At 49.4% G+C, this 25,023-nt stretch overlaps 1 protein-coding gene, 1 long non-coding RNA gene and 1 pseudogene across 3 annotated transcripts; 1 reads left to right on the forward strand and 2 right to left on the reverse strand.

Moving 5' to 3' along the window:
* Nucleotides 1–579: 579 nt before the first annotated feature.
* LOC135321163 (uncharacterized) lies at nt 580–9,758 on the reverse strand. The gene is made up of 4 exons (XR_010380700.1): nt 9,504–9,758; nt 4,881–4,940; nt 1,627–1,661; nt 580–670 (listed from the first exon to the last, which is right to left on the reverse strand). It is a non-coding gene; the product is annotated as an uncharacterized LOC135321163 (long non-coding RNA).
* Nucleotides 2,076–3,308, reverse strand: LOC105096138 (UBX domain-containing protein 2B-like; annotated as a pseudogene).
* Nucleotides 9,572–24,186, forward strand: STK11IP (serine/threonine kinase 11 interacting protein). 2 transcript variants are annotated; one of them, XM_031452257.2, is made up of 25 exons: nt 9,572–9,634; nt 9,798–9,883; nt 11,988–12,193; nt 12,386–12,460; nt 12,736–12,831; nt 13,220–13,327; nt 13,443–13,514; nt 14,567–14,693; nt 14,960–15,063; nt 15,183–15,278; nt 15,509–15,550; nt 15,741–15,887; nt 16,084–16,168; nt 16,733–17,086; nt 17,265–17,470; nt 17,782–17,898; nt 17,999–18,176; nt 19,874–20,095; nt 20,193–20,296; nt 21,348–21,445; nt 21,544–21,722; nt 21,939–22,020; nt 22,261–22,331; nt 22,814–23,061; nt 23,785–24,186. In XM_031452257.2, exons 2-25 carry the CDS (start codon nt 9,823–9,825, stop codon nt 23,932–23,934), a joined length of 3,228 nt encoding a protein of 1,075 aa, XP_031308117.1. In that variant the 5' UTR covers nt 9,572–9,634; nt 9,798–9,822; the 3' UTR covers nt 23,935–24,186. The 2 variants fall into 2 exon arrangements, 1 of the variants encoding a protein (XP_031308117.1); XR_004136862.2 differs by lacking the exons at nt 22,814–23,061; nt 23,785–24,186 and having other exon boundaries at nt 21,837–22,020; nt 22,261–22,327.
* Nucleotides 24,187–25,023: the final 837 nt, after the last annotated feature.

The raw sequence follows: 25,023 nt of genomic DNA on the forward strand, positions 1-25,023 counted from the left end.
CAAAAAGACAACCTATGGAATGGGAGAAAATATTTGACAAGGGCTTAATTTCCAGAATATATAAATAGCTCATACAACTTAATAAGAAAAAAACAAACAACCCAGTCCAAAAATGAGTAGAAAACCTAAACAAGCAATTCTCCAATGAAGAAATACAAATGGACAATGGACACATGAAAAACTGCTCAATATTGCTAATTATTGGAGAAATGCAAATCAAAACTAGAATGAGGTATCACCTCACACCAGTCAGAATGGCTATCATTAAAAAGTCCACAAACAATAAATGCTGGAGAGGGTGTGGAGAAAAGGGAACCCTCCTACACTGTTGGGGGGAATGTAGTTTGGTGCAGCTGTTATGGAAAACAGTATGGAGATTCCTCAAAAAACTAAAAACAGACTTACCATATGATCCAGGATTCCCACTCCTGAGCATCTATTCAGAGGGAACTTTAATTCGAAAAGATACATGCACCCCAATGCTCATAGCAGCACTATATACAATAGCCAAGACATGGAAACAACCTGAATGTCCATCGACAGATGACTGGATAAAGAAGTTGTGGTATATTTATACAATGGGATACTACTCAGCCATAAAAAAAGAATAAAATAATGCTATTTGCAGCAACATGGATGGACCTGGAGACTGTCTTCCAAGAGAAGTAAGCTAGAAAGAGAAAGAAAAATTGACATCACTTATATGTGGAATCTAAAAAAAGACAAATGAACTTATTTACAAAACAGAAACAGCCTCACAGGTATAGAAGACAAACTCATGGTTACTGGTGGGGAGGAAGGTGGGAAGGGATAAATTGAGAGTTCGAGATTTGCAAATACTAACCACTATGTTTTAAATAGATAAATAACAAGTTTATACTGTATAGCACAGGAAACTATTCAATACCTTGTATTAACCTATAATGAAAAAGAATACAAAAACAAATATATGTATGTATAAAAAGTCAGAAACCTACCTTAAAAAATGCTATCTTAATAATAAATACCTTTTCAGCAACCCTCCCCCAAAATGCCAAGCTGTATTTTTTGATACTAGTAATATAGCTAAATCAATAATTTAAAAGATGCATAAATCTTAATAGGAGAAATAAGTATTCTATGATCAAACTATTTCAAAATCAGAATGTAAATACTTTTCAGTGTATATGACAAAAAACCTTTCAACTTATCTGACAAAAAGATTTCTTAATGGCTATTGGTCAATGCAGCATCAAGAAACTGAAATGCGAATTTTACCAAATGATTTATCAAAAAGGGGTTTTGCTTATTTTTGTTTCTGCTCAAGAATGTTGTTACATTAACACTGAGCATGTAACAAATTGGTTTGCCTGGATGTACAAAAGTTATCAACATAAGCCAGCCTTGCAACTAAAAATTCAAAACATACTTATCTCAAGAGCTATTCCTAGTCCAAATGTATCTATACTAAGGCTGGAAGATAGAATAAACCCAAAATGTATCTGGAAAAGTAACAAAAATAATTTGATTGTGTTCACGCTGGAAGTATTTTCCTTATTAATATGGCACATCACCTTTCCTATCTGCTACTTCATGGCTTGGAACAATGCTATTTTAGTTGCTGGAGTATCACAGCATTAGGAATACCTGCTTCTCGTATCAGGCTTTCATCTATGAGCTCTCTGGAAACAAAGACACAAAAACAAAGTCAAGAGTTGCAAATTCAGGATGGGAATGTACAATAAAGTTGGGAACATCTAGGATCCTGTGTGTACTGTTGAATATTTGTATCAAGTGACTCTCAGCGGCTAACCTGATTTGAATTTTTGTCATGGGCACTGTATCGTCCGCAGGAACAACTGCATTAAGTACTGAGTTCTTCTTCGCTTCTGGGGAGGAAGACGTACTGACTATTTCAGGTGTAAGGCTTCCAAGTTTTTGCTTTCTCTACTAAAAAGCCTTGAGCCTTGCTCTAGGTTGTATGTATTCTTGATTTTGATGACCCTGCATATCCAAATTCACTTGGTCACCCTGAACCAGTTGCAGAAGCTCCAGGAGAATTTCTTTTGAAATCTTCTGCCATCAATAATGCCACTTTAAAAAATTTCTAATATAAGTTGCTGAGTTTCAGGCATGTGTGCAAAGGGAGCCACCCTTCTCTTAACAAATCCAAGAAACTGAACATTTATTGGGTCACTGTAAGGTCTCAGTTCTCCATTATCTAAACTAAAACTGTTACTTCACAGTTTAAGCAGAATCTGAACATCTCGCAGCTAATTTTTTTCTCATTGCTGTATTCAGACCGCTTACAAAAGGAATGATCCAATCTGTACCCTCCACCTGTAGATGAGTTAGATTTGTTATCACCTGAAGCTCTTGAGGCTAAATGCAGAGGAACAGTCCCATGTTCCCTTGCCTCTTTGCAAAGTTCATTCACAATGTGCCCAGTGGAAGGTCAAATTATATGTAATCCACTGTATCCATGTTCACTTGACCAGAACCTTACAATGGAGTGATGTGGTGGTCAGCACATCAAGCAAATAAATGAACATCTCCCCAACAGTGGGAAAATGTTTGAGGTGGTATTCATGCGCTTTTAAAGACCGTAATTTTAGGTCTATCATATTTAGAAGATTTGCATTTCCATTCATCTTCATACATTTCTGCCAAGGTCAATTTATTTCTCAATACATCATCACTCTGGTTATTTTCAGATTTCTTCGCAAGGTCTTCACATTCTTATCAAATTCTGCAAATCCTGTGCTTTTGAGGGTCACAGCCCTAAAGATCTCCTTTTCTACTCTGTGGACTAGGTGCTGCCTTCACCATCTCTGCCAGCTCCCTGCCTTCTTATGCTTTTAATGTTTCTCCCCACCCACCTCACCCCCTTTTTTCCCTTCCTATTTTGTCCTACCCTGAGCTTGAACAAATTTACTAAAGTCTTTGCTCACCATAGCTTTTGGCCTCTCCCTTTTCTTGGGCTCATTTTTCTTAGTATCGATCTCCTCCTTTATTGCTTATTTCAGAGTAAGTCTGCAGGTGATAAACTTTCTGAGTCCCCCGTAACTGAAAAAAGTCTTTTTATTTTCATACTTGAATGGTGGTTGGGCTTTGTATACAATTCTAGATTCAAAGATATTTTTCCCCTGAATTTTGAAAAATTCTCTCCATTTGCTTCTTGTATCCTGTTTTTCAATGAGACTTAATGTGTATATGATTCTCATACCTTTATAGTTCATCTGCTCCCCCTGCCCCCATCTCCTAAGTGGAAGCTTTCAAGATTTCCTCCTTACCATGGCATCTGAAATTGCACCGTAATAGAGCCACATTGTTAGTTTGAAAAAGGGATTCTAATTGGCATTTGGTGGGCCCTTTTGAACTGGAGATTCATGTTTTTTCTTCAATTTTGGGATATTTTGTTCTTTTACTTATTTGAGGATAACTTCCTTTCATATTCTTTCTTTTTTCTCTTTCAGAACTTTATATTAACTGATATTGAAAGTGTTAGATCAACCCTCTGCGTATCTTAGCTTTTTCAAAAATAAAATACTTTGCGTATTTTGTCTTGTGTTATGTGATAGAAAAATATACTTGTTCAACCGTCCCAGTCATGCATGTACCCTTTAGCTGTGCTCATTCTGATCATTCTTTTGAGGGGTTCTTGTTATTTCATACTCATGTTCAATTTTTCAGTTGATTTTTTAAAAAAAATCATTGTGATATCCTTTTCTATCCAAGAATGTAATAATTATTCTAAAGTCCTATTCTTGTTCTATGATTTATTTCACTGCATGAAAGTTCTTCTATGCATTGGATTTGATATCTCCTTTAAGAGGTTGACTTTCTTGTGGGGAGGTTATAGCTCAGTGGTAGAGCGCATGCTTAGCAAGCATGAGGTCATGGGTTCAATCCCCAGCACCTCCAGTCAAATAAAAAAGTAAATAAACCTAATTACCTCCCCCCAAAAAAACAAAAACAAAGATGTTGACTTTCTCCCAACGTTTGGTAATTATTGGCTGGAAGCTTATCCTTTATTTCAGATTTCTGTTTGACCGTTTGTTCTCTCCGTTGTACATTTCTTAGCAAAAGGGTAATGAGAGCTTGTCATGATGTATATCATACTCTTCTGTCAGTAACTGCTATGGGGGGCTGTTTTGGTAGCTCATCTTCTGCAAGTGGGTGCTTCCTTTTCCTCCTATGTATCTAGTCACCAGGAACACTGTCCTTTCTCTCCATCTAAAGATCTTATATCTACTGCTCCCACCTGAAGGCAAATAATCCTGCTGGAATTGGACAAGAAAGGGGAGTGTATGTGGAGTGGTTGACATGCTGTGGCATGCTGAATAATCATTGCCCTGCTGGTGGCTCCTGAGCCCAGGAGCTCCCAGGATCCACCCTCTTTGGGCATGGAGGGCCCTTGATGCTGTTTTCAACTCCTGTGGCAGTCTACTGCTGTGCACATTTTGGGCTGTGGTTTTCTTCTCTGATCAGTTTCCACCTGCCATCATTCTTTTAGGGATTCCTCATGGTTTCTGGTCCACCAAGGGTTCTCATTGTTGTCCAGGATGATTATGAATTTATCTACTCATTTTTACATCTTTTCTGTTATTTCTAACCATTTGGGATGGGAGGGAGAGGCTGCACCATGTATTCAGTTTTGGACCAGAACCATCTCCCATCGCACTGTCTCTACCATGCATCACATTTGTGATAGGCAGCATAATGTCCACTTCCCCTAAAGATGTCTACATCCTAATCCCCAGAACCTGTGCAAATGTTATATGTACATTTTAAATTGACACAATGTTACATGTCAAGTTTATTCAAGTAAATATGTTATGCTATATGGGGAGGGAGAATTAATACTGCAGATGGAATCTACAAGTTGTTAATCGACTGACCTGAAAATAGGAAGATTATCTTGGATTTTCCAGGTGGGCCCAATGTAATCACAAGAGTCCCTAAATGTGGAAGAGGGAGGCAGAAGAGTCAGTGTCAGAATGATGCGATGTGAGAAAGAATCACTCAGTCATTGCTGGCTGTGAAGATGGAAGGGGGCCACGAGCTAGGGAAGCAGGCAGCTTCGAGAAGCTGGAAAAGACAAGAAAACAGATTTTGCCCTGGAACCCCCAGAAAGGAACAAAGCCATTCTGACACTTTAATTTTAGCCCAGTGAGATCAGTTTTGGATTTCTGATTTTAGAATTATAAGATAATAAATGTGTGCTGCCTTAAGCAACTAAGTTTGGTGTAATTTGTTACAGCAGCAATAGGAAGCAGATACAATGTTGGGATGTGATCGCTGCCATCTCTTCCACCACATTGCCAGCTTGTTGAGAACAAGAAGCATACTGTCATTGCCTGTATTTACCCAGAATCAGCACAGAATCTAGAACACGTTCAGGGCTCAGTAAATATTTGTTGAAGAATGAAAGAATGAAAGGCTGCTCTAACTTTGAGGTTCTACAAAGACTGAGATTCTAAAGCAGCCTCTGCCTTTCCCCTTCTCCTGGTCCTGGAGACCCTAAGCCCTCTGATCTCACTCGTATCCTGTTTCACTTTGCAGGTTTTATTGCTATTTCATTTGCAGTTTCTCTTGTCATGGACCATTTCTCTCCTCTCTCCAGCCCTGTGTGTAGGCAGAATTGAGATGAAGACACTTGTCACATAGGTACCTGACTTTGCCAACCGGCCTTCCCTGGGTTATGCCTGAAACAGTGACTTTCTCCTCCTCCCCGAGATTCTGCCTGCTTTCTTCTCTTCTCCATAGGTGCCTCCACTCACATTTCCTATCAGATTTTTGTTCTTTTCCTATCAGCTTGAATGGGGAATGTATTTTTCATCTCATCCTTTTCTTTCTGTGTTCTGAATTAAGAACATGGCCGATCTTTCTTATAGCCCTTCTTAACCCCTTTCTCAGATGATTTCATGGGTTTCCAGGGCAGACAATTAAAGGCACTCTCTGGTGACCTCAGGTTTACTATGAAGCCATTCAGGGAATCCCTTAGTGTATTTTGTGCAGAACTGCAAATTCCTCTTGGGCTAGGTGACCACATCTGCTGCTGGGTCACTGAAATATTGTTATTTTGTGGCTTTTCAGTCAGCCACTCTCAGGCTCCAGCTTCTCTGATTTCACATTGAACTTGGCTTCTGCCTCTCCAGCTTTCCCCCTGTGCACCTCATGTTCAGTCTCTCCTGGAACCAGGCTGGATGGGCTTGCTTGGTCATGGTCCAGTGCAGAGCTCTCATGCTAGATCTCCTGCAATGCTGCTGATTTGCTTTTGGTGATTCAGCCAATTCCTGGGCCAATCTTTTGTGGCTAGGTCTGGCAGCAGAACCGAGAGACATGATGTGTGGTTACTTATGTAGACAGAACTGCCTCTGACCACTCAATCCTGGGGCTTTTGGGGCCAGGCACATGGCCTCCTCTCTAGTACAAACTGTTTTATCAAATCTATTTTGGAGGTAATACCTACACTTCTTCATTCTCTTCCATGTGCCCCCCCCCACTTCCTGCTCCATGAAGATACCTAGTTGACTGAACAAGTAAATGATCCAATTTCATCCTCCCTTCCTACAAAGAAATTTCAAGTGTGAATTTTTCATTTTGGAGGAATCCTTAGATCTCAGTCATTCGATCTGCTCCAGAGTGGTGAGGTCCAGATCCAAGACAATGGCTCATGTCCTAGAAATGAATTATTACTTCTGTTCCCCTGTGGGCAACAGTCCAGGGGATTGCATGTTCTATGGTAGCAGGAACAAGCAAGCTTTGGACCAGGATGCTGAAGTTTATATTCTCTGGTAGTTGTTCTTGTGTCAAGACACCCTTTCTTCCTTTCCCTCCATCCCTGCTGCCTAAGCTAGTAACCAGCCCACCTTCCCTTACCCCTTTGGTAACAAGCATTTTGCAGATGTTACCCCAGGAAACTTAGGGGTGGCAGGGAAGCTACCAGTAGCAGCTGCTTACAACTCACTTCTCTCCTCACACAATAACGTGGGGGTGAAGCCTGATACGCATTTCTGATTTTAGGCGGAGTGTTATTCTTTGGGAATAAAACTCAAAAGAGTGTAAGAGCAAGATATTATGGCATTTATTTGAGAAACACAATTTCATTCATGGTAATATGAAATTGTGCAGTAGTAGGGCATACACATACTACTTTCTAAGAACAATTTCTTTAAAATGGCATTGCATGCCTTTTAAAGATAATAATTCTTTAAGAGGTGAATTTGAACTTCAAACTTCAAAGAGTCCTTAGATTTAATTTTTAAAACAATGTTTAGCTCTTTAATCCTCCTGGAATTTAATGTGTGTGGTGTATATAAGGGAAGGAGCTTAGTTTTTTTTTCAGATGGATAGCTAGTTGTCCCAAAACTACTGAACACTCATTTAAACCATTAAAGTCAATTTTACTGTGGATAGTAAAAATAAATAAATAAATAAATAAAAATTAAAAAAGTTGCCATGTAATCTTGGTTGTTTCTGTCAATATTTGTCTATTTCTTTGTCAGTATCATGCTGCTTTGGTTATTGTGGCCTTATAGGACAGTTTGCTATCTGACAGGGCAAGAAGTGCCTCTTGTGCTTTTTTTCCCCCACAAAGTTTCTTGGCAGTGCTTGTGTGTTTAGTCTTCTAGAGGAATTTTAGAATCAACTTGTCAAGTTCCAAAATCTTCCCATTGAGATTTTGATGGAAATTGCATTAATTTGACATTACTATAATATTGAATCTTCTCATCAGGAACATGTTATCTTTTCATTTACTTAGGCCATGTCTAATGTCCTTAAAGTTTTCTGATTTTCTTAGTATCGATATGGCTTATTTCTCAAAACGTTCTAGGTATATACTCTCTCTTTTTTGTTTCTGTTATGGTGAACGGGAAAACTTTTTTTCCTTTTACTCTTTAAGTTTTTGAAAAGGTTTTGTCTTAGTCCAGGTTCTTATGGTAGCACTTTACAGAAATACATGGAAACTAACTTAGGGGGAAAAAGGGGATGCGGTGGGGAGAATTCTTTGGAAGGTGGCCAAGGCCTCCTCTGCAGGCCAAGAGCAGAAAGGGGAGTGGGCCTCCCAGAGGGCTGGAAAAAAGAACTGCATAGTCTCTTGTTGCTGCTTCTCTCAGTAGATGTTTTCTCTCTCTGCAGTTCAGTTTTCTTTGCTGCTCTTTGTCCCCCTTTCACATTTGAGGGGCTGCAGAACAAATCTGGCTATAAGGGCTACCCATATGAATGGTGACAAACTGTGGGCTCTGGAGGCACCCCAACACTGATTTCAAAGCATTGCAGTGTCAGAAACTTTAAAAGAATCTGTCTCTTCTTGTCTAAAGAGGTTAGAATTAGCAGTAACAGTTTGGGAGAACTGCCCTCCCTACTTCTGAGTGACTGATAAACAGGGACTGACAATCATCACCTTTCTGGGATTAATAATTCTACAAAAGTATTTTGAGGTCCTACTTTTACTTTACATTTGTATACTGCTTTCCTGTTCATGATGTGTTTCCTCTTAGTCCGGTTCACTCCCTTTTGGGCTTTCTGCTCAGTTCACACGTAGTATGACATAATCGCCAAACTTTGTGCTTTAGTGGCATGTATTGCCATTTCAAATATTTTGTCTTTAGAAAATAAGATCCTTCAAATTTTGCAACTTGGGATAAAGGTGACTCTGACCTTAATTCTACTCTCAACTGGCTTACGATTCATTTTGAAAATAAATCAGAAAGTTGGGCACTACATTAAAAAAAAAAAAAAAGCAACTAACCAACACCTCCCTGAAAACCAGAAATTCTGGTAAGAGACATTATTCTTTACTTAGTCTAGTTCTGTAATAGATGTCCTTTTTGACCCAGAGCCAGGTGAAAGCTGCAATGGGATCTTAGAATCAAAAAACTTTGGCAATCTTGACGCTATTTGTTACTAATTGAACGACCTTCGCAAGTAACTCAGGCTTTGTTAATCTGTTTTCTCATTTTCAAACCCGAAACAGTAACAACTTTCAAAACCGGCTGTTATGAGATTAAACACAGTAAAAATAAAGGACAAGCTGCATGTGGAGAGTTACCAATCGCTAATATGAGAGCCCAACATTGCTGAAGGAAAAAGAAAAGCGAGTCTGGAGGGAGATTAAGGAAAAATCGTCAAAGGAACTTCAAAAGTGGCACCTCCACCAGCCCCAGCTCTTTCACACAGATGTCGAAAAACTCCTTCCTATGGTGGACACGCTCTCCTTTAATTGGAAAACGAATGTTGCTTTGAACTGGTCTTTTCCTAACAGAAAATTCCTTTTCTCCAAACTTTGCTTCCCCGCCCAGTCTGCAAACAACGAGTCAAGTTTTCCTCACTAGCCGGGAGGGGCCCCAGGCGAGCGCAGAGAGCGTCCCAGGCCGCGCGGGGCCCACAAAGGGGCGGGAGCCACAGGGGTCCAGCTTTGGGCGGGGGTCGGGGCCCCAGCAGCTGCAAAAGCCGAAGGACCGCCCCCGCGCGAACCAGCGGGCACCGCCCCCAACCGACACTTTCGCACGACTTACGGAGTGGTTTCCGGCAGCGGTGTCCTGCTTTCCGGCCGCCCCTCCGGAGAGCCTCTCTTCCGGGGCGGGACTTCCTCTCCATTATTGATAGGCGTCGGGCTGCAGAGCTGGTGGGAGGATCACATACGAGGGTGAGTCGGCTGGAACCGGGCCTTTTACTCCTTGGAAGGGCACCATGGAGGTGCTCTTTCTTGCTCTTTCATGCTCTTTTCTCCCCGTGTCTTTTTGTGCGAACGTCTTGGCCTTTTGGCACTACCACCCACCTGAAGCTCTTCCGCTTCCTCTTTTTCTTAGGCTCCGCCCCCAGCGTCCTGTGGCCATGACGACCGCCCCGCGGGACTCCCTGGTGTGGAAGCTCGCGTGGCTGCTGCGGGAGTCCGGTGAGTGGACTTCCTGGTGGGCTGATGCTGGGGCAAGATGGGGTGCTTCCTACCTTCCAGAGTCACTCCCCTTTAGAAGTCATGGAGTTCCAGCTGTTTAAGGTCACGAGGGTTTGGGTGTCAAAGAGTTCATTCATTTCTTCACTCCTCCGGAGTTTGTTCGGTCTGGTGTCCTGTGTCTTTTGACAGTCTAAACCATAGCCATCTTTCCAGGCCAAATTCCAGGGCCACTTCCTTCCAGCGTTCCCTGATACTCTCAGAGGAAAATGGTCGTTACTCTGCTGTTAACCCTTCGAGACCAAGAAGTGGTTATAATCATTGTTCTGTGGCATAGCGTTAAGTATAACTAAAAGCACAAGATTTGAAGTCAGACCCCACCTGGGTTGGAATCCCAACTCTTTCAAACTTGACCAAGTTGTTTAAGTTTTCTGAGACTCAGTTTTCCTCTCCAGCAAAATGGCATAATGATTGTACTTAACTCAAAGGTTGTTATGGGAGTTAATTTTAATTCATATAAAGCATTTAGTACAGTGTTTACATACGTAGTGAGTGCTCAAAATTGGTAGTAATCATAATTTCTTCCTTCAGATCCTGGGCAGAGTGGAGCCATAGTAGTTGTTCAGTAGTGGTTGGCATTAGTTGTGGCAGAACAAGTCCTCACTTTGAGATAAGACAGAAGTAGCAACTTCCTACCAGCTGTATGATCTCAACTGAGATTTTTAAGTTCTCTGAGCTCCAGTTTCCGTATTCGTAAGAGGTGTTTTAACAGTGCTTTTTAGGAGATTCTGATAAAATTTAAATGAAGTAACATATGTCTAGCCCATATTGCTTAGTTAATGTCAACTGCCTTCCATCACTCTGTACCCCTATTGATGGTATCTGTGGAATCTCTCTTTATAGCAGTTTTACTTTCTGGCTTGTAATATTAACTGTGCACGTGTCTTATCTCCTTTTCTAGACTGGGAGGCTCTTTGAGGGTGGGTAGAGTCCTTGAATCATGTCTGTATCTATCCTGTGTCTAGTACATAGAAAAACCTTAATACAAGGTTTTAAGATTTGATAATTTATTCAGCAAAAATCTGACTTGGTTCCAGGGATTAGGGATGATTGCGTGCGTGCGTGCGTGCGTATGTGCATGGGTGTTTGCGTGTGAGTGTGTGGGTGCACTGGTGCAAGTGACTAAAGAGGTAGCAGGAGGGAGAGTGTTACAGTGGTGAAATAGTTTTGTATCTTGATTGTGGTGGTGGTTACAGGAATCTACACGGGACAAAATGGCATAGAACTATGTTTTCCTGGTTTTGATATTGTACTCCATATAAAATATAACCATTGAGGGGTCATTTTAAGGGTACAAAAGGGTATAAGAGGATCTCTCTGTACTATTTCTGCAGCATCCTTTTAGTCTGTGCTTGTTTTTTCAAAAAATTAAAAAAAAATTTCTGCATGCCTGCCTTATAGTTGTACTCTTTTTAGATGCAGTAATCAATACCAAAAGATGCCCTCAAGGATGACAGTCTGATTGGTGACAGTAATACCAATACCTTAGTGCTATAATGAGTGGTTATTCTTTCATGACATGCATTTTAGTGTTGTTTGAAAGTTTCTGTAAGTGTGCATGTTACTTTTGCAATCGGAAAAAGAAATACAGATGAAACACCCAGTCAACTTTTATGTAAAGTGAGTGATTATAGCGAAAAGTTCAGCAGTGTTACATGTTGAGAAAGCTTCCTGGAGAAGGTAGGTCTTGAGCTGAGCAGAGTAGAAGGGGTTGTGTCAGAAAATGAGAGGACTGCAACCAAGTCAGCTGTATTTCTAGCACTGTGAGTAGACCAGGCTGTTTTGAGCAGAAGGGGAAGGAAAATTTAGAAAAGTCAGGGTCTTGTAGTGAAGCAATCTGATATATGAGGCTGAAAAGCTAGGACTTCTTTGAAGATAGAGGAGAGCCGTTGAAGACTTTTGAGTGAGGAAAAGATGGAAAGTTTGGTCCTGCAGTGGAGGATCTACAGTATGAATTGGAGTGGGTGTATCCTGTTGTCACAAGTCTTAGAATAAAGGGAAAGAGCCTTTCCTTATGTCTCCCTCCTGTCTGCCCCTCTCCCTGCAGGGGATGTGGTCCTGTCTGGCTGTAGCACACTGAGCCTGTTCACTGCCACACTGCAGCAGCTGAATCAAGTATTTGAGCTGCACCTGGGGCCATGGGGCCCTGGCCAGACAGGCTTTGTGGCTTTGCCCTCCCACCCTGCCGACTCCCCCGTCATCCTCCAGCTTCAGTTCCTCTTCGATGTGCTGCAGAAAACGCTTTCACTCAAGGTTCTGGGGTGGGAATGTACAAAAAGCCCAAGAGAGTAGTGGAGGTGGGGCTGGGGGTACGGCATGAATGCACGAAGCCTTCAGGGCCGAGGTCCAGACTTTGTGAGGGCTGTGACTGGCTGTGCTAAGGAAGAGAGGCCAAGGAAAGGGACACGTGCCCAGCCTCTGTGACCTGAGGGTTTTTTCTTTTAGCTGGTCCATGTCCCAGATCTTGGCCTCCCAGGGCCCATCAAGATTTTCCCCTTCAAGTCCCTTCGGCGGCTGGAGGTATGGGGTGATGGGGGATGTTGGTGCACAAAACTCGAGCAGCCTTTTAGAGAGGGGAAAGAGAGATGGCCTCTTTTGTTTGGGGACTAGGCGGGCAGACCTGAGTGTGCTCACTGATTTGCAGTGATGGGGCACCCATGCCCTTTTCCATTTAATGCTGCCCTGAACCATTGGTGGCTCTGTCATCTTTTCCATCCTCCCTGTCAGGGGAAGTGGGGATGAGACTTCTGTCTTCTGTGAGCTTTAGTCTTCCTCCCTCCCTTGCCTTGCCCTAGCTCCGAGGTGTCCCCCTCCACTGCCTCCGTGGCCTCCGTGGTATCTATTCCCAGCTGGAGACCCTGACTTGCAGCAGGAGCCTCCAGGCATTAGAGGTGAGGAGGGTGAGGGATGGACCCAGATGCCTTGTCCTGAGGGACACGGAGGACCAAGTTCCGACGTTCTTCCTTCTCTGCAACCTTCCCTGCCTCCTGCCTCCCTCTGGACAGTGTCCTTGCCCCCTCTGCTGTGCCCCCACTGCTCCCTGTGCCTGTCCATATATTTACAGTCCCACCTAGCATATTGTAGTCCATATTCTCCTGTCTGCCTCCCCACTCTCCCCACAGTGAACTCCTTGGGGCTGGGGCCCTGGGCTTTCTTTAAACCTGCATCTCCCAACTGAGCTTAGTATTTAAAGAGTGAATGATTGGGCAGATGACAGACCGTGGCCTTGGCATGGGGGGAGGGGAGAGTGGAGGTAAGAGCCCCCGTCTGCCTGCTCAGGAGCTCCTCTCAGCCTGCGGTGGTGACCTTTGCTCTGCCCTGCCCTGGCTGGCTCTGCTCTCCGCTGACTTTAGCTACAATGCACTGACTGCCTTAGACAGCTCGCTGGTGAGTGAAGTTTGGAAGGGGCTTTGGGGAATGACAGGGATGGGCCTTTAGTGGGGAGGGCCAGCTGGCTGCCCAGGGACGTTTAATTTCCCGATTTTTCTTCCCATCCCCCAAGCGTCTCTTGTCGGCTCTGCGCTTCTTGAACCTGAGCCACAATCAAGTCCAGGACTGCGAGGGCTTCCTGATGGTGGGTATGAGCAGCCTGGCTGAGCTGGTGCCACACGGGCCTCTGATCGTTCTCCTCTGACCCTCTCTTTTGGACTTGGTTTTACTCTAAACTTGCTCTTGCCTATCTCCCCACTCCTCTGCCCCACATAGAGCCACATGTGGGGAGGCAGTACTGTTTGGAGGCACAGGCTCTAACATAAGACAAACCAGCATTTAAATCTCAACTCCTAGTCCCTGTTTGACTTGGGACAAATTAGTTAATCTCTCAGTTCTTTCATCTGTAAAGTAAATCATAGAAGTATCTACTTTTATGGTGTTAAGATGACTGTGAAGAGTATCTGATGTTGTTTAGCCCAGCACCTAGCTCAGAAAAGGGTAGCTTTTGTGGTGAAGATGAAAAACCCTTCTCCCATGTCTCCCTGTCAGGGCTAAAAGCAGATACTAGTTAAAATGTTAATAAACTGTCGTGATATTTAACTAGTGGTAAAACCATTCTAATCTGTAATAAACTGTTCAGCATGAGTTGAACTCAAGTTTGATTTGTGCAGAGGTAACCAGCTGTTCTCAAGGGAGAGTGAGGGAGTGGGGAGGTGGACGGCAGGGCCTTGAGCAGATTCTCTCTTTGACCAAACTCTAGCCAGGTTCCTCTGAAGTCAGGGAAGTGGAAATTTACCAAAAGCAGGAAGGGGGCATCAGTCCACGTGAAACCTGTCTGGGTTTGCCTGCTGCTACTTGCCAAAGTTAGACTCTTACCCTCCCATGGAGGCTGGGAGACAGGGGCCCTCTCTTCAGGTGTTGGCTGAAACAAATGAAATTCTGGCAGCCTCGAGTTTTTCAGGGCAGCAATGTCAGGGGGCTGGAGTTGTCATTCTGGAGCCGTTAGAAACTGTGGTAGATTTGTTTAAGTCTTTGAGTGTGAAGGTAGTGGGTAGAAGAGTGGTTGAAATCATTTGTGTTGAGAGTCTGCAGTCTTGATAGGTCAAGCTTGAGGCCTAGTCGAGAAGAGGGCTCAGAGGAGCCTGGCTAGAGTTTGGTCAAGGAGAGAATCTTCATCACCCCCAACACTCCCAGGAACTGTCTGAGCTCTGCCATCTGGACATCTCCTATAATCACCTGCGTTTGGTGCCGAAAATGGGCCCCTCGGGAGCTGCTCTGGGGACCCTGATACTGCGAGGCAATGAGCTCCAGAGCCTGCATGGTGAGTGAGGCCATGTGGTGGGGGAGAGGGGAGGCCAAGGTGTGGGGGAGCGGGGCAGATATGGGTGGGGATGGGAGTGTTGTGTGACTCAGGGTGGCCTGGGACCCGTGTGTCCCCCAGAGCCTCATGCAGGCTTTTGGGCAGGTCTGAGGTGCCCAGGATGGCCTTTCTTCTGCGCCCTCCTGCAGCACGCCCCCACCCTGTCCCACACCCCCTCCAGCCTTGCTCGCCCACTTGCCCGTCCTCCTTTCTCACCTCTGTCCCAGGCCTGGAGCAGCTGCGGAACCTGCGGCACCTGGATGTGGCCTACAACTTGCTGGAAGGACACAGGGAGCTGTCGCCGCTATGGCTGCTGGCTGAGCTTCGAAAGGTGAGGACCTGGGGGTGGGCTTCATGCCCCTCCTTCCCTCCCTCCCATGCTGAGTTGCTCAGTACCCTTCCTCACCCAGGGAGGCCCATGGCCCACCTAAGTCTCTTCCTGCCCCTCAGCTCTACCTGGAGGGGAATCCTTTGTGGTTCCACCCAGCGCACCGAGCAGCCACTGCCCAGTACTTGTCACCCCGGGCCAGGGACGCCGCCACCGGGGTGAGTGGTCTTCCTGAGTCCATTCTGCTTTCCCTTCCCTGCCCAGGCCTCTCCCCACCCCACCCCTAGGTGAGGGGCCAAAGCCTTGGTCCCCCTGCTTATTAAGCCATTACACCCACCAAGCCTGGTGGTCCTTATAGGACTAGGAGGGCTCCCAGCCCCAGCTTGGGGCTCTCTAGGGCATGCGCTCCCCCCACTGACAACGCCCCTCCCCTTTTATCTTTGCTCAGTTCCTTCTTGATGGAAAGGCCTTGTCACTGACTGATTTTCAGGTTTGTGTGGTGGGAGTGAAGGGGGTGGGGTCGATTTGGGAGGACATGAAGGGAGGGTGCTAGTTGAGGGAAACAGATGGTTGTCCAGGTCAGGGTCTTCTTGGTCAGCTGGAAAGTAGGCCCAGCTTGGGCAGGGCAGAGGTGCTCTCCTGGCTCCAACCTCCTTCTCCTTCCTGTCACCCCGCACCAGGCCTCCACATCCTCAGGGCTTGGGCCCCCAGCCCTGCCTCTGCCTTGGCTAGTGGGGAGTACCACCGAAACCTCTGGCGGCCCCGACCTGAGTGACAGCCCCTCGTCGGGAGGCGTTGTGGCCCAGCCTCCTGTTCGTAAGGTTAAGGTAACTGGTGTCCTAGGCTGCCTCTTGCTAGGGGTCGGTTGCCTTTACGAGGGCTCTGGGTTGCCGCTGTGCTGGGAATGGTAAGGGCTTATCCTTGCTTGTGGGTGAATTTTTTGGGTAGTTAGGTAGGTGGCCCCAGATGGCAGGGTGGGAGGCCCTGGGTTTCATAGAATGTGGTCCCTCTACCCAATCTCAGAGCCGAGTCCGTGTGAGGCGGGCGAGTATCTCGGAACCTAGTGATACAGACCCGGAGCCCCGGACTCTGGACCCCTCCCCGGCTGGTGAGTCAGTCCTGCCCCCTGCCCCAGTCCAGCACTCTCCAGTCTTGTAGTCAGGAGGACTTCTTTTTTTGGTGGAGTGGAGCGTTGTGGCGGCTCTCCTAGTCCTTCTTTCCTTTTAGTCTGGGAAAGGAGCAGAGACTGTCCCCAAGCAGCATTTTCCAAAGGGTTTTCCATGGAATGTTAATTTTGTGGGATGTCAGAAGATAATATAATGAGAGGATTCCGTGACTCGATCAGCTTGGGAGAAGCTAGGGTAAACAGGGTTATGTAGGTGTCCTCCCTCCAGGACATCTCAGGACATTAAACGTGCTACTACTGTGTATCTCAACTCTCCCAAGCAGCAGGTGCTGCGCACTCCAGAGTTGCACATGACCGCAGTGTTCTGTAAAACAGACTTTGGGACGTGCTGCCGAGGGGAGGCCTCTGGCCTTTCTCTGACCTCCCTCTCCCCCTGCCATTACACCCCCTTTACTTCACTCTGAGGAGCACACTCTGAAGAGGCTGGGTTGTCAGGGTTGTGGTGGGGCTGGGCTTGCTTACCTGTGCGCTCCCCTACCTGCCCAGGATGGTTTGTGCAGCAACATCGGGAACTTGAACTCATGAACAGCTTCCGAGAACGATTTGGCTGTGACTGGCTGCAGTATAGGAATCACCTGGAGGCCTCTGGGACCCCTGTTCTGGCGACCTCCAAGACCCCTGCCCTCAGCACCCTGCCCCTGGATGTCCCGAGCCCTGAGACTGTGCCAGGCTCTCTGCCCCCAGAGAGGGAGTCTCCAGAGGAAGTGGCAGAGGAAGTCAGGGTGGAGCCGGAGCTACTGGAGGAGGAGGAGGAGGAGGTGGTGGAGGAGCAGGGAAAAGAGGAGGGAGGAAAGGAGGAAGAGGAAGAGGAGGAGGAGCAGGAGCACAACGAAATGGAGGGTGAGTGCTCAGTGACCACGGGGGAGGCTGGGACCAGGTGCTGGTGGCGTGTCTGGGAGGGTTAGGAGAACCCAGGTGCGGGCACCTGACCCCTTTTGGATGGATGGCCTACCCCACAGGAGGGCAGTCTTGGGTATGTCACCCTTCTTACAGGGCCACCCTCTTGGTCTCTCTTCAGTGGAGCTCTGCCGCCCCATGTTGGTGTGTCCCCTGGAGGGACCCGGGGGCGTGCGGGGGAGGGAATGCTTTCTCTGGGTCACTTCTGGCCACCTGTTTGAGGTGGAACTCCAAGCGGCTCGGACCCTGGAACGGCTTGAGCTCCAGAGTCTGGAGGCAGCTGACATAGAGACGGAGACCCAGACCCAGAGAGAAGCAGCGCCCGAGGTGAGCAGGGGAAGCGAGGGTTCCAGAAGAGGTGCTGGGCTTCTTTCAGGAGCCGACTCCGACAGCATGGCGTCGGGTGCCAGGTGCGGGCTGGGCGTCTCCCACGGTCTCTTGCTGAGCTTGGTGCCAGGGAGAGGAGCCGTGGGGGCAAAGGCGGGTCCCCAGGTGGCTGGGGAGGCTGGGCTGAGGAGCAGAGCTTCTGGGCTAGAGCGTGGCTGTCAGCAAAAGCATCTGAACAGAGTCCGGAGCGGTTGTTTTCCTCCATGCTCTTAGTAGAACCTGAGTCCTTCTGACCCCCTCTTCCTGAGCAGGGCTCAGACCCATGCCCCAGGGGCCCCATCCTTGTTCTGCGCTTCTCCTACATTTGCCGGGATCGGCAGTTGCGTCGCTATGTGGTGCTGGAGCCAGATGCCCAGGCAGCCATCCAGGTGACGGGGCCTAGCGCAGGGGCCCAGGTGGGCGGGGGGAGATTGAAAGGCTGAGGGCTGGGGTCCTGCTCACAGCTGGGTCTGGCCCACCCTATTCCAGGAGCTGCTTGCTGTGTTGACCCCAGCAGCCACCTCAGCTCAGCAGCAGCTTGGGGGAACAAGGGACCCACCGGAGGGCAGACTCCAATGTCTACGTTGTGGCCATGAGTTCAAGGCAGAGGAGCCCAGGCAGGGCCTGGACAGTGAAGAAGGCTGGCGACCTCTATTCCAGAAGACAGGTACAGGCCCTTCCCTTGACTTCCCTCCCCATGCACGCCTCCTGCTGCTTCTGGGAAAGTGGCTTCGAGGGAGGGAATGTGGAGGGGGAGCCCTAGGGAAGAAAAGGACGGAGACCAACTTTTCTGCCTGGAGGAAAAATTAAAACCATCTGCCTGCCACATTTACAAAAAAACAAAGAAAAGAAAAAATTACATCTTCCCCCCACTAAAAGTCAGGAAATACAATCTCTGTAGCTGTTCAAGTGTACTCATTATTTTTTCATAACTTGGAGGCTTTTCCCCCCTTTTCTGGCTAATATTTCAGAAACTGCATAAAGCCCAGTGAGCCCTCCCTGCAGTGCTGGGCTGTCTGGCCATTGAGTAGGATGCTCTGGGAGTCGGCTTAGGTTGTCCTCCCTGACTGACCTTGTGAGCTACTTGATACGGAGGAGCACCTCGGGGCATCTCTTGTTCTGTTCTTCAAGACGAGAGATTTTCCATTGTAGACCAGTCAAAAAACCGTGCCTCAGAAGACACTGAGGAAGAAAAAAGTATTCTTGATAACACCTATGTTGAAATGTATGATTTTTATTATTAACTTTTCTCTTCTTGGCAGCCGCTAGAGCAAGGGTTTAAATTTTACCCAGAAAACAGCCCTCTCCATTCCTGACCCTGAACCTGCCCAGGTGACCACAGGCTCCTGAGGCCCGGCAGCACAGCGTGTGCAACAGAAATAGCCCCACCTCGTCCCGGACCCTGTCTGTACTCCATGCGTCATGTGGCCCCGGGGTCCCTTTGGTGGTGGCATTTGTTGTGAACATTCTTGTGTGCTCCATTCTCCTTTGATTTGATCCTTCGTTACCCTGTCTGAGCAAGAAAGAGAATGAACGTGCCCTGTGATGTTAGGAGGTTTAAATGTGACTAAATGGCACCAGGCACAGTGCCTGGCGCAGAACCAAGGTCCTCCGCAGTTGGCAGCTGCCACCACGACCCCCAGCCCTGTGGTCTTGGGTGGGTGTGTTAGTGATGTCATCTGTCTTCCTCATGTGCAATGTGGAATTGGGGGAGTTTTTGTCGAAAGGTCTAGCCCGTCCCCAGCTTGTTGTAGCTTCTCAAAGAATATTTCCTGTCTTGTCTCTGATCCGTGTCCTGGATTCCATTACCTGATTCCATTTGCTCATGCTGACCACCCTCCAGGATAGACATTGTCATCATCCCCATCTCACAGATGAGAAGCCAGGCACAGTGCTTAGGTGACTTGTCACAGTTGCTTAGATGACAGCATTTGAGAGACGGAGCCTGGAATTGGACCCTTATCTGGCCCCCTGCCTTCCCCACCTGTTGATTTAGGGCTTTCAGACATCAAGTACACGCCCAGCCCAAGGCTGAGGGAGGGGCCTAGAGCAGGGCCTGTCTGTGTTTGACCCACTCCTGAGAGGGCCTGAAATGAGAAGGCCGAGTGTATTTTAAGGAGGCTGTGGGCTGTGGTTTTGGGTTGCTCATCCCTCACTGGCTGGGGAGCGACTGGTCAGCAGCTGGGCCTGTGGGGGTCATCAGGTGGTTTAGGAAGGTGGGTGGTATGTGAAGCTGAAAATGTGGGCCCAGGTGGGCCTAAGAGTGTGTGTGTGTGTGTGTGTGTGTGTGTGTGTTATGAGCATGGTAGGGGGTGTGGTGACACGCAGCGGGGTTCATGGGGACTATGCCCATTTCCCCTCCAGAATCGCCTGCTGTGTGTCCAAACTGTGGTAGTGATCACGTGGTTCTCCTGGCTGTGTCCCGGGGAACCCCCAATGGGGAGCAGAGACCGGGAGAGCGATTTCCAGCCCCCTCACAGTCCCCCAGTGCTGTCCATGACCCTCCTGGCCACAGCAACCACACCAGCAGTGCCCCATCTCAGGCTCCAGTCTCCCATGACCACCACAGTTGGAGCCTCAGCCCCCGTGAGTATAGGCCAAGAGAGACAGGGGTGCTGTTTGGGGGAGGGGAGCTAGGACCGGGGCAGTGGGGACAGGCTGACGGCCCACCACTTGCCCCCAGCCTCTGAGCGCTGTGGCCTTCGCTCTGTGGACCACCGACTCCGGCTCTTCCTGGACGTCGAGGTGTTCACCGATGCCCAGGAGGAGTTCCAGTGCTGCCTCAAGGTCTGTGCCAGCCTGGCTCTGCTCTGTGCCCCCAAATGACCAGGGTGTCTGCCTGTTTCCACTGCAGCCAACTGTGTCTGAGCAGTCACTCTGGAGCCACCAAGTCTGGCTTCCAGCTTGAACCCTGGCAGTTGCTCTCAGTGTGGCTGTGAACACGCTCCTTGGTAGTTGAGTCTCTGTTTCCTGTCTCCACGGGGATGACAATAGCTACCGTAAAGGAGTATGGAACACATGTGAGAGCTGATGTCTGAGGGCTGCCTAGCACGGCCCCTGGGGCTCAGTAAACGGGGCCTCTGTTACTGTGAATACACGCGGCTATCGGACCCTCTCGTGGCAGTCCTAGCACTGGCATGACACTAGGGAGATAGCGTACATCAGTCTGGCCCTCCATCTTCTATCCTGGCATGAGGAGCAGACAGCTGTGATGCTGTGTGAAAGTGCCGGAGTCGGGCTCAGGCCCTGGAGGGGCAGTCAGTCCAGCCTGAGTGGGCCAGGAAGCCTCTCCTTCCTGCAGATGATGGCTAATCCAGGTCTTGAAGGATGAGTTACAGAGGAGGGAGGAAAAGAATGTTCTGGGAAAAGGGAGCAGCAAATGCACGGAGATCTGAGAGATTAGTTAGTGGGGAGAACTGGCCGTGATTGGGGCAGCCGGGGGTGGGGTGGGGGCAAGTGTCCCAGGAGGAGTATGAACAGGCAGGCAAGGGTGGTTTCAGAGCATTGTCTTGTGCCTGCCAAGGAGTGTGGACTTGATCTGAGGCCTGCAGGAGCCACTGAAGGCTTGGAAGCAGGGAGGTGTTGATTGATTTTGTGTTTGGGGACAGTCGTTCTGTCAGGGGGTGGAGGATGGGTTGGAGGGGGCAAAATAACAGGCAGGGAAACCTGCCAAGAGCCTGACGCAGGTCTTAGTGCAGGCGGGGCTGTGGGGTGGAGAGCATGGCTGGGGTGGGTGACCCGTGAGGACTTGGGCCCAGGCCCTGTCACGAGTAGCCAGCTCTCAGGTTGGCAGCTGCCTCCCTAGTCCTGTTTCTCATCAACGTCCTCTTCCCCTTAGGTGCCAGTGGCATTGCCAGGCCACCCTGGGGAGTTTCTGTGTCTTGTGGTCGTGTCTGATCACAGGCTCTATGTGTTGAAGGTGACAGGGGAGATCTGGTAAGTGAGCAGGGCCGCGGCCAGGGAAGGGTCTGGGCCTCCGTGGTCTCACTCTGCTCTCACTCTTTTCTGCCACTCTGCCCTCACTGTCTCCCCAGCGGGCCTCCGGCTAGCTGGCTGCAGCTGACCCTGGCCGTCCCCCTGCAGGATCTGAGTAGCATAGAGCTGGGCCTGGCAGGACAGAGCCTGTGGCTGGAGTGGGCAGCTGGGGCGGGCAGCTGTGTCCTGCTGCCCCGAGATGCGAAGCACTGCCGGGCCTTCCTGGAGGAGCTCGCTGGTGAGAGAGGGGAGGGGGAGGAGGGAAGGTGGGGTGGGGGCCAAGGGCCACAGCGCCCAAGTGCGGTGCCCACGATGGAGACAGCCAGGTAACAGGACTCGTCCCTCTTGGAAGTTCCTGAAATCTAGCAGTGCGGAGATTGGGAAGGTGTTGAGAGGTTGGGATGGAAGAGATGGAGTCTTTGAGGGCTCCCTGTCCCTGGCTGGCTCTGTCCAGATGTCTTGCAGTCTCTGCCCCCCACCCGGAGGAGCAGCGTCAGCACCACGGAAGAGGAGGTGACCCCGAAGCACCGGCTCTGGTGAGTGGCTAGGAGGTGGAGGCCGGGCTGAGGCCCAGACGGTGGCTCTTGGAGCACAGGCCCTCTCTCCACAAGCCCTGGCCCTCGGCAGGCCCTGAGCACGCCCTGAGCACCCGGGCCTGCCGCCTGTCCTCCCGCCCATGCCTCCTGACCCAGGCCTGGCCTTCTGCTCTTCCCCCCTTGCGTACTTCCCACCCCCTGGCTGATCTCTCCTTCCTGGGCCCGCCGCCTTCCCCCTAGGCCATTGCTGGAGAGAGACTCTTCCTCGGAGCCTCCCCGGTTCTTTTACCTACGGGTGTTCCTGGTTGAAGGTGAGGTCGCTGTCCCGGTCCCCCAGCACTTCTCCGTGCCCTTGTAGCAATTCTCAGTGCTGGGACGTGGACTTCCTACCCAAATAACAGTCTCCTTGTTCCCAGTCTCTCTGAGAGGGGCTAGGAGGTGCCCTGGGGCCTCTGTTGCCCAAAGACCTTTGCTTTTGGGCCCAGGTTTTCTGTGATGTGAAGCTTATCATCTGGGTCTGCTCTGCCTCATCCTTTTGGTGAAGGCGAGAGCAGGTCCTTTTTCTGACGGATGGGTGGTGGGGCAGGTTCCCTTTGTCTTGGGCCTCAGAGGCTTTGGAGGCTAGAGATCCCTGGGGTTTGGGAAAGGGAGGGCCTCGGCCTCCAGAGGCATAAGCCACGTTGTGGCCACCTCAGTTGGTCATTCTCCCAGGCGGCCCTGGGATGCCGCCCTGAGGGATCTGGGCTCCTCTGTGGCCTTCCACTCGGGCCTCACCCTGCCTCTTTCCCTCCAGGCCCTGCTGCCTGCCCTGTGTCCTTGTTGCTGACTCTGTGCACCCTGTACCTGTTAGATGAGGACCCCACGGGGTCCCAGGCAGAGCACCCTCCTCCAGCAGTGTCTGGTGAGGTCTCTGTGAAGGCGCCGCCCTCCAGGCCAGGCCCTTCAGTGCGTGTCAGGGAGCAGCAGCCGCTCAGCAGCCTGAGCTCCGTGCTGCTCTACCGTGTGGCCCCGGAGGACCTGCGGCTGGTCTTCTATGACGAGGTGTGGGAGTGTGTGTGTGTGTGTGTGTGTGTGTGTGTGTGTGTGAGGTGGGGGGAGAGAGGTGGGGGTGGAGGTGGTGGGCGGTGTGGGAAGCGGGTCTAGGAACTGGGGCTGGATGGAACTTGCTGTGGGCAGTCGTGGTATTTGGAACACAGAAAATTAGGGTGCGGGGCGCTGGGGGGCTGTCACGGGGTTTGGACAGCAGGAAGGGAGGCAGTGGAACACCCTGGACTCGTTGCCCAGCCTTGGGTTAGCTGGGAGGCCCTAGTGAAGCACCTGGCTTCTTTGAGTTTGTGATTGGTTGGGCCTGTGTGCCAGCCATTTGATCTTTACAGCCCCCACGTGAGGAGGTAGTTACTAGACCAATCATAGGTGAGGAAATTGAGGCTTGAGGATGTCAACTGACGTGCCCAAGTCACAAGTTGTAGAGCTAGGAACTGAACCCCAAGCAATTCCTTGGAATTGACTCCAGAATTGACATTCTAGAAACAGGATCAAAGAAGATGGTGAATGTGAAAGCCCTTTGGGGCTCTTCAGTCAGTGTCGATTGGGTTCTGTTTAAAAAACTCAGAGTCAGGATCTTTCACAGGGAGTGACACAGGCTTGGGAAAGGGAAGAGGCCATGAGCCAAGGAAGGGCAGCGGGTCATCCCCGAGGACTCCCTGGCCCCCTGCTCTGCTGTGGCCCTCTGTGGGTCTCACCTCACTACTGCTTGTCTGCCAGGTGTCCCGGCTGGAAAGCTTTTGGGCTCTCCGTGTTGTGTGTCCGGAGCAGCTGACAGCCCTGCTGGCCTGGATCCGGGAGCCCTGGGAGGAATTGTTTTCCATTGGACTCCGGACCGTGACTCAAGAGGGTCTAGAGCTTGTCCAGTGAGGCTGCTGTGCAGGCCCTGCCCCCGGCCTCGGGAGCCATGGCTGCAGATGCTCTCTCTCCAGACTCTGGCTGTGGATTTCTTCCGCCTTTGGGCGCTGGCCAGGGAGGCTCCAAATGACCCACAGCTCAAGGGCAGGGCGGGAGGACTGGTCGGCCTCTGGGTGACCTGGCCCGAGGGGACGGGCTAAGTGATCAGTAGGAATGTTTGTCCTGCACTTTTTCTCAGGTATCAATAAAGTTGTTTCCACTCCAGATGTCAGGGGTGTACTTGGAGGTATCACTCCTGAGGCCTGCTGGTCTGCTGCCTCTTTTTAACAGGAACTGTCCCACCCGTAGCTCTTCCCCAATGGGCAGGCCAAGCAGCCTTGTTTGAACTGTGAGACCCCGTCTCTGACCCTGCTGTGCCCTTGCTGATGGGATCAGGTAGTACTCCCGCCCCTCCACCCGTCCTCAGCCAGCAGCGCCTGTCGTGTGGCCTGGCGTGGAAATCACCACCTAACAAAACAGCGGAGCCAGTTAGTCTCACTTTCAGATTTCAGTTGGGAACTAAAGAGAATCTCAGGCCTTGGGGAACTGAATACAGTGTGACTGAGAAGAGGGTGTGTGGAGCTGGGCTGTGGGGTGGGCATCTGGTGATTTCCGTCCCTGCCTTCTCAGCACTGCCTCACTCAGTGCCGGGGCCTGGTTGGGTTGACTCCGTGGCCACCATGATCGGTTTAGGATTGGGCTAACAAGGCCCGGTCCTGGCCTTTTGCTGGAGCAACCAAGAAAGAGGCAGATTTCCCCCATGAGGGCTGCTGAGGGGAGAAGCCTGCAGCTGCTGGCCCTGCAGGGAGAGCCTTCCTGAAAGTGGAACCATGCAGAGAGAGAGAGAGAGGAAGACAGAACTGAGAGGTGGAGCCACCAGGGTCAAGTCCTGGTGGTGCCCGGGGGCAGATACCCCTGGAATTTTAGGGTATGTGATCTAAAGAGGACCCCTTCCTTTTCTCTTTTTTGGCTTAAGTTGATTTAAGTCAAATATGAGCCACTGAAAGGGTCCTAACTGCATACATCCCTATTCTGACTTGACCTGTGGGCCTGAGTGGGGAT

Source organism: Camelus dromedarius, chromosome 4 (genome assembly GCF_036321535.1).
Source record: "Camelus dromedarius isolate mCamDro1 chromosome 4, mCamDro1.pat, whole genome shotgun sequence".
Taxonomy (NCBI): domain Eukaryota; kingdom Metazoa; phylum Chordata; class Mammalia; order Artiodactyla; family Camelidae; genus Camelus; species Camelus dromedarius.